Source organism: Lathyrus oleraceus, chromosome 4, assembly GCF_024323335.1.
Source record: "Lathyrus oleraceus cultivar Zhongwan6 chromosome 4, CAAS_Psat_ZW6_1.0, whole genome shotgun sequence".
NCBI lineage: Eukaryota > Viridiplantae > Streptophyta > Magnoliopsida > Fabales > Fabaceae > Lathyrus > Lathyrus oleraceus.
In genome coordinates, this window is record NC_066582.1 from 343,960,943 (window position 1) to 343,974,500 (window position 13,558).

Below are 13,558 nucleotides of genomic sequence, written 5' to 3' on the forward strand. Positions count from 1 at the left end.
AAGACAATAATAATAAACACATTATTATAATTTAATTGCTTTAATTAATTAAAACCAAATTAAATTTCAGTGACCAATCACACTACGCAGAGTTAGCCGGGGGTCCGTTGCCCGGGCAGCGCCCCTTGCGGGGTTGTAGGGGCAGCGCCCCTATTCGAAACTTTTAATGAACAATTCATTTGAAATCGACGTCGTTTTTCATCGACACAACTCTTGCGCAGTCACAAAACAGAAACCCCGAGAATTCTGACTCTGTGAATGTGACGACCGTCACAAGCATGTTACGACCGTCATGTCCAGCTTGTTACGACCGTCACAGGCCCATGACGAACGTCACACGACCAAAATAACAGAAACACCTAGAATTCTGAATCTGTGAATGTGACGACCGTCACAAAGCATGTTACGACCGTCACGTCCAACTTGTTACGATCGTCACAGGCCCATGACGAACGTCACGCGGCCAAAATCAGCGCTTTTGAAACAGTCAACAGACGTGATCCAACAAGCCCTCAATTCACAACTCTTTGACAGCACAACCCTTGTGCCGTCACTAACCCTAATGCTCCAATTTCAGACCGTCAAACACACCTCGATTGTTGATTCAGTATGATTGATCAATAGGTCATTGCTTCACCATACTAATGTCAAATTCCGAAGCAAATGACCATTGATCGCTTAAAGGAAAACAACCATTAAGTGTTTGGATGAACGAAACAGAAACAGTATATCATATATACTGTATTTTGCATTAGGGTTACTTATATCATATATGTAACTTGATCGATCTCAATTGTGTAGCCTATGGACGATCGATGTATCGCTGCTTCACCATACTAATGTCGGTTCCGAAGCATAGTCAACATCAATCATCCAAATCGTACACACATGATTCCAAATTTAATTACTCGTTTATTCTTTGATTGATTCTGTCTTTTAATCATATTAATACAGAAAATAAACAGTTATCCAATGCATGGTTTCGTAAGTGGCTCTGATACCACTGAAGGAGAAAGGCGATCCAAAACGCAGCGGAAATTAAAAATTTCTCCTTTAGTGATCCTTACGAATGGGCATGATCAGTGATAGAATAGTTACCTCTTGTGACGATTGAAACCTTTGATGCAGATCTACGGAGCGATCACGAACGTTGAACGATGACAACGCCTCTACTCAGTCCACACGAACGGATTCCTTCAATCTCAGTGCTAGCTACTACGAATGAAGGCTTTGAATGAGAGAGCGAGAGAAAACGAAAATGCAACCGCACTGAATGCTTCTGCACAAAGGTTCTATTTATAGAACCACTTGTGTGAGCTACAAGCTAAAAATCCCACTTAAGTGTATGGGCCCATATCTTATAATATGCCAAAAATCACTTAAGCGCGTGGTACATTACCATATTTCGTATTCTACTTAAGTACACCGTACCTTACAATGTTCTATAATTCACTTAAGTGCACCGTACCTTACAGTGTTCCTTAGTTACTCTATCTCTCATCAATTCGTCCTTTGTGTGTGATCCTGTAGGTTTTCGCGGCATTGGCAATTATATTAAATCACGTATTTAACATAATAAACAGTGAGCGGTATCTAGCAACACATCACTGCTACCCAAGACACGAAAATGTCATGTGATCTGACAAATCCTTTTGTGATAATACTTATGTGCATAATTACCATTTTGCCCTTATGTCTATATTGAACACGAGGCATAGACCGTGTCATCCTTGTCCAGTTCAATATTGGGCTCATAGACATTTATCCTGTTACGCAAGATGGGCAAATTCCATCTAGGTCACTCATGTCCCTTAGCATGCTTCATGGAGTACCCATCAACTGTCTTTAAGGTCATCCAGTTACGGACAGCGTTTGATCAACAATAAAGCACTTGATTCTACATCTAAGGTCCATAGTGGTTTCAGGTCGAAGGGTGGTATACACCATTATCACCATGAGAATAACTTATGACATTTTACATAACATTCTATATAGTATTCTCATAGCGGGTCTATCCAGTATAAATATTACTCTTAATATTCATACCTATGTTTAAGACTTGATAACTCCTTATCCATGATCCATGAGATGTGATCATCAGTCTATATACATAATAGTCTCAATGCTTTAATGTTATCCCACTTCACAATAAAGCTCAAGTACGGATACTTTAAGAATAGTGTCCTTATGTTTAATGTGATCTCATGATTAAGTTATATTTGATACATTAAACAGACTAGCTATTCTAGGGACTTTATTAAACAAACATAATAAAGAAAAATCCTTTTATTATTAATAAATAATTCGATACAAGTACCAAAAGTATTGGTCTCTAGGGCTTACACCAACAGTGTGATCATGCAGCTGTATCTTTTATCAGATTATTCTGAAGATGCATCTCTCAAAATATCTGACATGCAAAGGTGATAGAATATTTCAAGATCCCGCCCAATCTTCCGGAGATACATCTCTGAAATATCTACTAAACTAGTCAATTATGAATATATTTCTTAAAATATCTCGGAGATGCATCTCCAGAATAAAAAAACCAACTTATAGGGCGCCACTCAGAATGACATATGTTGAATGTGTATTAGGTGTGTCCGGAGATGTATCTCCGAAAATTGAGAGCATTTTAGAATTTTTGCATGATGCCTCAATAATATATTGGGTGAATTAAGAAATCCCCTTCATTAAGTGGATACCACATCAATGCATGCCATACCACATTCTTAAAGGAGCAGTCATTGCCACATCTCTAAAGGAAGAAACCATTTTCCCTATCTTTGAAGAAGAATGAGTCTTTTTATTCTCACATTATAGCCAAGCAGTTGAAACTAGGTAGAACAACATAACTCATATCTGCAAATACTCACCCGAATCCGCCTCGAATTTGACAGAGAAAAATCGTTTTAATTGAATTTGAGTTTGAATTTTTTTTTATTATAAAATATGTGGACAAGTCGGATAATGGAGACACTAGTACCTACCCCAAACCCTTCCTCGAATCCGCACCGTTTATTTTATTATGTTCTTTATTATTTTAACTTTGATAATTTAGAATGTTAAATATGTGGTTAATATTTTGATATTTTAATTTGTATTTATTATTTAAAAAATTGGTATGTATGATTTTTTTTAAGATTTTAATTTTATTTTATTATTTATAATGTAATTTGATTCTGAAAAAATAAATATCTATATTAAAAAAACAATTTCATTAAATAGATTGTGACAGGGCAAGGATACCCGAACCCATTTGGGACGGATTTGCATTTTAATTCTCCATCTTTGAGATAGAGTGGGGCAGAGAATGAAATTGTTTTAGGATTCGGATTTGAGTTTTAGAAGGTAAAAATCATCCCAAACCTACCACATTGCTATGCCCAGTTGAAATTGGCTCTTACCCACAACTTAATCCATAGATAATGACTATAAATATTCCTACTCCTAAGATAAGGAGAATTCTTTCACTATTCAGATATTCAACCAGTCCTCTTGAATTCCTCACGCGAGCAGGGTAACAGTTAATTGTATTTTCACAAGTACAATTTTCTTTTTTTTCTTTACCTTTTAATAAAAGACATCTTACAAAATTTAAAATGCAGTCATGAATTCTCTTTCCCTTATCATCAAAACCATAAAATCTGTCCCACGCTGGTCAACCTACACCAAACAGCAACAAACAGCATCAAGTTCCCAAAACCTCAACATGACATAATAGCAACACCACACTCCTCGTGAGAAGCCTTTAATTTAGCTTTGAACGGTGAGCCATTAATTAAATTCAAAGCCAACGGCTACGATTCCATGTAAGCCCCACAAATGGGACCCAAGTTTCCACATTTCACATTAGCGGTGGACCTCATATGAACCTTGCCAACCCAACACACAAACAAACATGGTTCATGCAATTTTTTTCATTTATTCCACTCCACATCACCAAACATTTTCAACCAGAACAAAACAAACCAACCCTCTTTGCTCTCTCATCATTCCAACTTCACATTGTTTTGTTACACTAAAATAGTAAAAAAGCAAGCAACTCATGGAAGCTTTATGGGATTTGGTAGACAAATTGAAGATTTCAACTCTAGGTGCTATTCTTCTACTTGCATGTGCATGTTTTGCACTTGTTTGTCTTTGCATTGTTCTTGTACTAAAAAGGAAAGGTAGTAATAATAACAAGATTGTGAACCAAGAGGGTGTTATAGAAGAGAAGGACACTTCTTCGACTATCACAACCACGACTACTACTAGTACTACCACTACGACAAATGCTACTACTACTACTACTGCTTCTACGAAATGGTTAGAACCAAACTGTGGATGGATTTCAGTGAAAAGGGTGTTAATGGAGTCAATGGTGTGGAGCAGGGCGAGAAAACTGGAAGAGAATATTGGATGGCAGAGAGAAAGAGGATCTCCATTGCTAGGAAGCTTAGAAAGAAATGGTGTTGAAAGTGGTTGGAAAAGTGTTAGTCATGATTCAGCATCAGCAGTGTGGCAAAGACCAATACTAAGAGGGGAGAAATGTCTGCTTCCAAGTTTTAGTGGCCTCATTCTCTATGATGAAAAAGGAAAATTGCTAAATGATGATTCTGTGAATGAGACACAATGCATGGAAATTTCTAAACAGGTAATTAATCAATCATCCCTTTCATGTACACAACTTGTACTCTTGTAGATCTATTACATCAAACTTCTGAAATTATATATAAGAATAGTTTCGAAAAGAAATAATGAATGCAGTTGAAAGTATAACAAATGGTCCTCTAAAAAGAGAAAAATATTTTTCAAGAAGATCATATATTTAGAGATGGAGGTAGTAACTTATCACTCGGTAGAATGCAACATAATTGCTCCAAGATATTGAATCGAATCAATGTGCAACTTGCAGCCTCTAGTCTCGGACAACATATTTGCTGCATCTGTTATCTCTAACTTCACTTCCTCTTTTTTTTGTGCAGGAAGAAATAGATATTATTACAGTGAGAACTACCCTAAAAGATTTACTATAGTACTTATGTTTTCTTCCGGCTCTGAGTTGTATCAAATAGACAATGAGGTTTTACTGCAATGAAATTTTCCTATCACTCTTTTTTTCGCAAAGAGTTATCATATTACTCTGATAACAAAACTATCAAATCACAGAAACTGCAGTTTTTTCCTTGCACTCAATCATGCATTTTCCATTATAATGATTTCCCAAGCAATACCACATTCAAAACCTTCTTTCACTTACTCTATTATTTTTAAATGACTGTTTCAAAATACAGCTTAGAGTTTTGAATGGCGCTATCGTGGCTTTAGTTTACAATATCACAAGGTTATTAACAGATTTCATCCATTCATTTCATGAAAGTTTCTATTCTGACATAGTTAAAATAAAATGCTGACAAAAGACAATGTAAGGAATGTAACTAACTAGGATAAGAGGGAAAATTCAATCATCCATACGAATTGAATCGATTAAAACTTCTTTTACCAAAACCATATATATTCAGCCAGTCAACTCATGGAGAATATTTCACATATAACGAATATCTAAGACTAATTTCAGAAAATCAGCTCACACGGACCGAGGAAGATAATGATTCATAATCACAAATAGTGTGTTTACCTTTTGCCCTTGTCATCATCACTCAGAAATACAAATTATCCATATGAAACTATCAAAGGTTCTCTTGAGTCATCGCAAGATGAACTCTTGAAATAGAAGTATAATACCAATTGTATCATTGCCAAACCAGTACCTATCCCATTCGGTACCTGAAAACTCAAACACAAAAATGTAGGTATAACAAATATAAGCCAACCGAACAAATGTCTGAATTCTGAAATTATAATAAGGAAGTGATTCTTACATAAATGAAGACATCGTCACTGAGTAATCCATAAAGAAAGAAGGAGACGCTCATTAAGAAGGTCGAAAGTGAAAGACAAAATGGCATAAACTCAACACTCTTCGTGCGAATGACCAAATTCTGCGAGTTTATATATATCAACAGTTTTACCAAGCTTGAATCAACAAATATAAACTAGGAAAGCTCTATTACATAGATATATCAAGTAAATATCAAACTTACAATGATAAACAATGGAGAGGCAAACATTGAAATCAGAGAAGCACAACTCAAGCATCCGACAAACATTCGGCGCATAGAACTATCAGCTATTTTCAAGCTCCCAACTAGTATGACAACAAATATACCGAAAACTGCCAGCAATAGTCCAAACATTCTCACCTATCAAATATCAGCTTAGATAACACATCTTAGTAACAATAAACAATTAACAAACCAATGTTTTTCTGCAAAATTAATTACAATAAAAATTCTAGAGTATCAGAAGAATAACAAACCTTTCTTGGTTTCTCAGCATAGATTAAGAATAAGAGAATATACACAAGCTGAAAAGCTGCTCCAATTGAATTAACAGTGGTAACCAATAGATTATCAATTGATATAAGAGGAGTTCCATACCACAAGCAGATCAAACAGTTCAATAAAGAATAAATATATGGTAATCCCGAGAACAATTCTGTTGACCCATTTCTGATAATTCTCCTAAATGTAGGTCTATAATTCATAACAAAAAATCAAAGTTAATAATAATATTAATAATAATAATCAAATTCTTCTAACAAAAAACCATATAAGAAACTTACATTGGGGATACAAATAACCCAAATGCAAAGATGTTACCTACAAATAAACATTCAAAAATTGAGATGAAGATAAAGATAAATCTAAAAGGGATAAAATCATTGAAAATGAAAGAGAGAAAAAATACCAGCAATTCCAGCTGAATCTTTACCAAGTTCAAGAATGGAATAAGCATTAAACAGAGACATCAATTTCCAAACAACAATTCCAAATTCAGTTGAAAAAAGGTAAACCCTGAATTTGAGATATCATGCAATGTGTGGTTTTGTTTCTGATTTTTGCTAAATGTTTTATCTCTATGATGATAAATCTGTGTCGTGTACCTCAACCTATCACTGTGTATAATTGACCTTGACACTTACTGTAATGACTGGAACAAGGAAAACGATATTTAATATAAAAAACGTTTGATTCGGCATATTCTGGTATTAAATGGCGTAAAGGTTAAAGTAATTTATAAAGTTTGCGAGTACTTAGTAAAAAAAAACCTAAAAATTATTTTAATATATTATTTAAAAACAATTTAAATAAAACGTGTAAATAACTTTTGAATATAAAACGTATCAATAACTTTTGAATATAAAACGTATCAATAACTTTTGAATAATGGTGAAGTTTTCACGTAGAATCCTTTGTTTTTGCCATTCCCACGTCGTAGGCGGCGGTCAGACGTTGAGGTGTTGAGGTGTGTTTAAATCTTCTAGACTGCCGTTTTAAAATATTCTTACTAAAGGTCAATAAAGCGCTACTGTGAAGGAAATGGTGGATCAGATTGAAAGGAGATTTGTATAAGTTTTTCTTCCGAATGTCACGATGGATGAAAAGCTTTTTCAGGAACCGTGTAATCCTTGGAAGGAGGTGCTAGTCATTAAACTCTTTGGGAAGAACATGGACTATCTTTTGATGAAGGATCGGTTGAAGAAGATGTGGAAACTTAATGAAGGCTTTGATATCATGGATATTAACAATGGTTTCTTTATGGTCAAGTTTTTCTTTATGGTCAAGTGCGAACTACTAGCAGATAAGGAGAAAATTGTGTCAGAAGGCCCGTGGATGTTGTTTGACCATTATTTGTCAGTGGTTTGATGAACTCCAGACTTTGTATCTCCTCTCGCAAAGGTGGAGAAGACTATGGTTTGGATTCGATTTCCATGGCTTAACTTACTGTATTATGATGAAAATGTCCTTTTTGGTTTGACATCTGTTATGGGTACTCCTATTAAGGTAGATGATAACACCCTGAATATAGAGGGGAAGGTTTTCAAGAATTTGCGTGGAGATTGATCTGACATTGTCGATTATCAGAGTTCACATTATTTGCTCCAGTTGTGTTTGTTATGGACATCACACCTATTATTGCAAGAAAACACCAAATAACCTCACGCAGTCGGTCGTTCCTACGGTGGTGCAACCAAGGGGTCTATCGAAAAACGATGATGTCCATGAACAAAGACTAACGGAACTGCATCGGAAAGTGGGCGATAATAGTGCCTAAATTGCAGCAAAAGAAATTGGAGAAATAAATGTAGTTCATGGTGATTGGATGGTGGTGTAGAGGAAAAACACACAAAAAAAGTCAATTATGGTCAAGGGAAATCTTTATCCAATAACGCACCTACATATATGGGGATTGCTAAAATCAAGGGGATTGATGTTTCCATAAAAGGAATAAGCGGTGACAACAAAACTTCTGGAACCAATCAACTTGACGTGGTTTCAAATAAATGAAAACTTGATAAGAGTGGACCCACCAAAGACGATGTCAACTAGCATGTAGAGGGACGTACACGCCAACACAAAGTCTGCCATTTTATAACTACATCTTGGTATTAGTGGGCCTTCCCATAAAATTGGGTCATCTTTTAATTCTTGCCCAAAAGGGTGTGCCTAGCACTACTAAATGCACCTTCATCGTTCCCATATTAAATTTGGGTTTAGAGACCATAACACAATACAAAATTTCGTATTTTGTCCCGACAACAAGTCTGTCAGATGGAAATAACCAATGCACTATGGGTGACAGTGATACTCAAGAAGAGGAAGTTGTTCGTGAAACTCTCATTGTATGGTAGTCGGCTACGTAAATTTTCTCGTGTTTCGGACTTGCTTTGTCACCTCCATAACTTGACTAGTTATGTTAAGTTTCAAAGAAGTCAGTATGCTCTCTTGGAATATATGGGAACCTATAATAATGCTAAAAGAAACATGATGAAGGTTATTAGAAAACACTCTCCTACATTTGTAACCGTTATAGAAACCCAAATTGGTTTTCATAAGACCAAATCCTTTTAAGATAGTGCTCAATATGTGATTGTTCATAATGTGGATGCGTGTGGTCAATCTGGGGACATATTGGTGTTAAAGCATAATGGTAGTAACATTATAATTATTGTGCATGATGTCTTTATGAATATAATTACTATCAAGCTATCATTGGGAACTTTCTCTTGGTATGTAGCTTTAATTTATTCTAGTCTCGTGTACACTTCTCGTCTTCACATGTACCTCCACCTCATTGATTGGAGGAACATTGTTGATGGTCCTTGGATGATGATTGAAGACTTTAACGACATCATTTATCTGAGTGAACAAAAAGGAGGTAATTTTAATCATTCTAGAACAACTAATTTGTTGAATGTCATTGATAAATGTAATTTAGTTGAAGTAGACATGACTAGAGGGAAATTCACTTATAATAGGCCTTGTATTGGCAATCGAATGGTCTATTACAAGCTGGATAGGGCCTTAGTTGACTTTGCTTGGCACATAGTTTTCCCTAATGGATATGTTGATTTTTTGTGTAAATTTCATTATGATCACAACCTCATTCTCTTTAGGTGTGGCCTTATCCTCCAAGAGAACAGGCTACGTCATTTTAGGTTTGAGGCATCTTGAATCACTCACATAGAATACTCCAATATAGTCCAAACTTCTTGGGGGGGGGGGGGGGTTCTCATATGACATTGTAACTTTTCTCCAAAAAGTGCGACACGGCTCTATCCTTTTTAATAAGGAAACTTTTGGCAATATTAGCAAACATAAGCACAAGACTAAGAAGAGACTCAGGGGTATCCAACATTATTTGGAGAGAATAGTTTCGACAACACTAGTTTATCTCTAACAGAAGCTTCAATAGCAGTATGATGAGATCCTTGTGCAAGAGGAGATTCATTCGTATCAAAAGGCTATAGGTGATTGAATTAAATTTGGAGATTGTAACACCAAAAAATTTCATACCAAGGCGGTAATCAGGCGAAAGAAAAATAGAGTACATGGCCTTCACCTTCCCAATGGTGTTTAGTACAATTATGACATTATGCTTAGGGAAGAAGCACTAACTTTTTTAAAGGTCTTTTCTGCCATACATCTCATATACTCTCGCTAGTATGCATGACTAAACTATGGCTCTGGTCCTTACTGAAGAAGCCTAACACTCTTTGACTCAACAGGTGATGAGGGAAGAACTTACTTATGCATTGAATCAAATGTACCCTTTCAAGGTGCCTGACCCTAATGGATTCCTGGGTATTTTCTTTAAATAATTTTGGCATATAGTTGGAGATGACGTTGTCCAACTTATATCAGATGCTTTTCTTACAGGTAGTTTTCCATCAAACCTACCATATAAAACAAGTTTTAACATGCCTTGTACCATATATCAACTAAATATTCTTGGATCATTATGCTACTTGGGGAAAATCATATGTTTGATGTTGCTCTCTATGATGAGAAGGCTAGGTGGAAAGGCAAGGTCCACCGAAATGATGCTAACTTCAGTATATAAGTCTTCTATAGTCTCTAATGGAATAATAAAAGATGATAATTAAAGTGTATTATGGCTTCTAACAATGGAAAGAAAATTCATATTGTAGGCATGAAAAAAGGCAACAAAAAAAGAAGCTAAAAAGAAGTTGTCCCCGGCGCTCAAGAAAAAAGTAACAAACAAATAAGTCAAAGACCTTTATCTTTATGGAAGAAAAGAATGATAAAATAATCTGTGTGTAAGACCCCAATTTTGACCCTAAGATCCCTCATGCATTTTCATCATAAGCATTAGCATTGGGATCATACCTTGGTATCCTCCTTACCCCTCTTTCATTGGGTTTGTTTTGGGAGAGATCACCAAGCACTTTGTGATTATATCATACTTGTATATTATCATTTTACTAACCAAAATACCAAAAATATGTCTTTGTATTTATCTAACTCTTTTTATAGGTAAGGACATGGTCTCCTTGATTCATTGATCACATCTAGGGTTTGAGACCCTCATGAACAAAGAGCACAATCAAGAATTAATTCAAGGATGGTTATAAGCATCATATATGAGTCCCAATGTTATCTACATATTATTTTGATCAAGTTTTCTTCAAGAGTTTGAGGGTGATTTGCCTTAGAAACCCTAGTTTGACTAGGTATCTTAAGTAACTTCTCCAACAAGCTATCTCACCAATTGATCAAATTTCTCAAGGGACACTTAAAAATTCATCATCTTATGCATATATGATCTACCACGAGCCAAGAAAATCAAGATATTTGGAAGTTAGCAAGTTGGTCGATGGTAGTTGGCCAGATGAATTCATCCAATCAAAACTGGGTCTCCCTAGACCATATCTCCTACAATTTCCACCATATGAAAATGATTACAATAGAAAACTTACTCTAAATGGTATTATAAAAAACTTTCATGTTTAGACCTAGAGCTAGTTTTGCTTTGAAAATCATTTTCTATGTTGAAACATTATAGGTCATTTTGTCTAAACCCTAATTTGAAAGTCAACTTCCCAAGGCCATAACTTGCTCAATTTTTATGAGATGAAATATTTCCAAGTTTCACAATCAAATTAAATGTGTCTACTTCAACTTTTATGTGTGTAGTGAGGGCTAATTAAACTTCTTTGCACATGTGATATGAGGCTATATTATAGGTCACTTTTGACCAATACCATTGATCAAGTGATTTTGCCAAACTTCAAAAATGCATAACTCTATCATTTCAAATTCAAAATGACATGAAATTGGTGACCATTTCAAATGTATTTGAGAGAGCTACAATTTTGATGAAGACACGTTTCTCATTTGAAGCTCCTATAAAAAGTTAAGCAAGGTGGAATATTGAGACATATGGCTTGACACTTAGAAAGTTTTTGATATGTCAAATTTTTCCAAACTTCCACCTCAAATATCCCCAAGTTACAAGCTCCAAATGAAAAAGTGTTCAACATCAAACTTGTTCCTCTTGATCTCACCTTTCCAAAGAGCTAAAATTCATGCATTTTGGATGAGAAATGCATAGGTTGCACATGGCTTAAACAGGCTGGCCTCATGTGTCATGGATCAAACTTCAAACAACAATGCTCAATTGCCTTGCAATCCAATCCACCTCCAATGAATCTGAACTTCATTTTGGACTTTTGGACAAACATTTCATGGGCCTATGCGCGCCCATGCAGCTTGCTTACATCATTTTGCCAAAATTGGAAAGTTGAATGAGTGTGCAAATATCATTTGAATTCTCTATAAATTGAAGCTCTTGTGATCAGAATTAACACACACACTGCGCAAGCTTTGATTCCCCATAGAAAACCCTTCATACCAAGAGGATAAACCTGAAAAATTCTGTTGAATTTGAGCTTGAATCTCCACTATTTTGGAATTCAATTCTCTAGGAGTCCATTGATTCTAAGACATTCCATTCCTCTTCTACAAGCAATTGAAGTGAAGCAAAGCACGATTCAGATCAAGATCTAGCTGTAAGAACAAAAATTGTTCTACAACAGATTCCATGATTTTGATGATAACAAAGGATGAAACCAAAAATGGCACCCTAACGAAAAGTTTCTAAGTGTGCAGGGTTCTAAAGAAAGAAGAAACAAATCTGATGATGTCATCAGATGCAAAACAAGATCAGATGCAAAATCTCAAGTATCAGAAGCATCTAAAGTGGAATCTCATTCAAGAAGCTCTGACTCTGGACAAAACTACAAAGTATCAGAAGCATCTGAATATGAAGTAAAGTCTAGAAGCTCTGACTCTGAATTAATGCCTTCTGTAAACTCTGGAAGTTATCAGCGCCATCTGAACTTTCAAGAAATAACATTAGAAGCAAGATTCTCCAGATACACGAAGACTCTAATCAGAATTGTTAATCATGATGAAGTAACGTTTAAGCCAAGTTAAAGTTCTGCAAATGAATTTCCTCAATTAGAAAGAGACGTTAATCTCCACTTCCAAGAGAGAAGATACTAATTGTGGTAAGTAGTCACTTCTAAGAGAAAAAGTCTACTGCAGAAGCTATTAATGGAATGGCGTAACTACATCTCAATATCCAACAGATTCAACGCTACTTCAACTCTACTTCAACTCCTATAAATAGAGAAGAAATCTCATTCAGTAAAAACAATGAAATCACTAGCCAAAACTATACTGAAATCATATCACGCTCAAGAAAAACATCCTTGTTCTTCAAAGATTTTCACTAAGCTTTTGCTTATCAAGTGAAAAATTTGTTCTTAAGTTTGTAATATTTGCTTTCTTAGAAGCACTCTAGATTACACATCTTGTATCTAATTTTTATTTGATTTCCTCAAGTGACTCTTTGCAGTCTGTAGACTTGAGAGGACTAAGAGATTTTCTTCTCTCTTAGGGGTTGTTTGTAATCTTTCAAGATTAGTGGATTAAGTCCTTGTTGAAGGCGAAATCACCTTGGCCGGGTGGACTGGAGTAGCTTTGTGTTATAAGCGAACCAGTATAAAATCATTGTGTGATTTCATTTTGCAAAAAGCGCTTATTTTTCAAACAATTCAAACCCCCCTTTCTTGTTTTTCTCACCTTCAATTGGTATCAGAGCTCCGGCTCTGTTATTGATTTTCTAATCAAACACTTAACCG

The 13,558-nt window shown here is 35.4% G+C and overlaps 2 protein-coding genes across 3 annotated transcripts; one reads left to right on the top strand and one right to left on the bottom strand.

Moving 5' to 3' along the window:
• Positions 1–3,489: 3,489 nt before the first annotated feature.
• Positions 3,490–7,044, bottom strand: LOC127075396 (bidirectional sugar transporter SWEET2). Of its 2 annotated transcripts, XM_051016871.1 has the most exons (7): positions 6,796–7,044; positions 6,671–6,707; positions 6,365–6,581; positions 6,090–6,248; positions 5,868–5,987; positions 5,624–5,772; positions 3,490–3,666 (listed from the first exon to the last, which is right to left on the bottom strand). In XM_051016871.1, exons 1-6 carry the CDS (start codon positions 6,854–6,856, stop codon positions 5,659–5,661), a joined length of 708 nt encoding a protein of 235 aa, XP_050872828.1. In that variant the 5' UTR covers positions 6,857–7,044; the 3' UTR covers positions 3,490–3,666; positions 5,624–5,658. The 2 variants fall into 2 exon arrangements, with proteins under 2 accessions (XP_050872828.1, XP_050872827.1); XM_051016870.1 differs by lacking the exon at positions 3,490–3,666 and having other exon boundaries at positions 5,434–5,772; positions 6,796–7,043.
• LOC127075397 (uncharacterized) lies at positions 3,678–5,096 on the top strand. Its single transcript, XM_051016872.1, has 2 exons — positions 3,678–4,639; positions 4,971–5,096. Exons 1-2 carry the CDS (start codon positions 4,049–4,051, stop codon positions 5,019–5,021), a joined length of 642 nt encoding a protein of 213 aa, XP_050872829.1. The 5' UTR covers positions 3,678–4,048; the 3' UTR covers positions 5,022–5,096.
• Positions 7,045–13,558: the final 6,514 nt, after the last annotated feature.

Excerpts from the sequence above, each read along its gene's own strand:
- LOC127075397 (XM_051016872.1), top strand. The coding sequence starts at position 4,049 with ATGGAAGCTTTATGGGATTTGGTAGACAAATTGAAGATTTCAACTCTA. Across the intron at positions 4,640-4,970 it reads GCATGGAAATTTCTAAACAG|GAAGAAATAGATATTATTAC; the intron begins GTAATTAATCAA and ends TTTTTTGTGCAG.
- LOC127075396 (XM_051016871.1), bottom strand. The coding sequence starts at position 6,856 with ATGTCTCTGTTTAATGCTTATTCCATTCTTGAACTTGGTAAAGATTCA. Across the intron at positions 6,582-6,670 it reads GGGTTATTTGTATCCCCAAT|ACCTACATTTAGGAGAATTA; the intron begins GTAAGTTTCTTA and ends TATGAATTATAG. Across the intron at positions 5,773-5,867 it reads GTGACGATGTCTTCATTTAT|GTACCGAATGGGATAGGTAC; the intron begins GTAAGAATCACT and ends TTGAGTTTTCAG.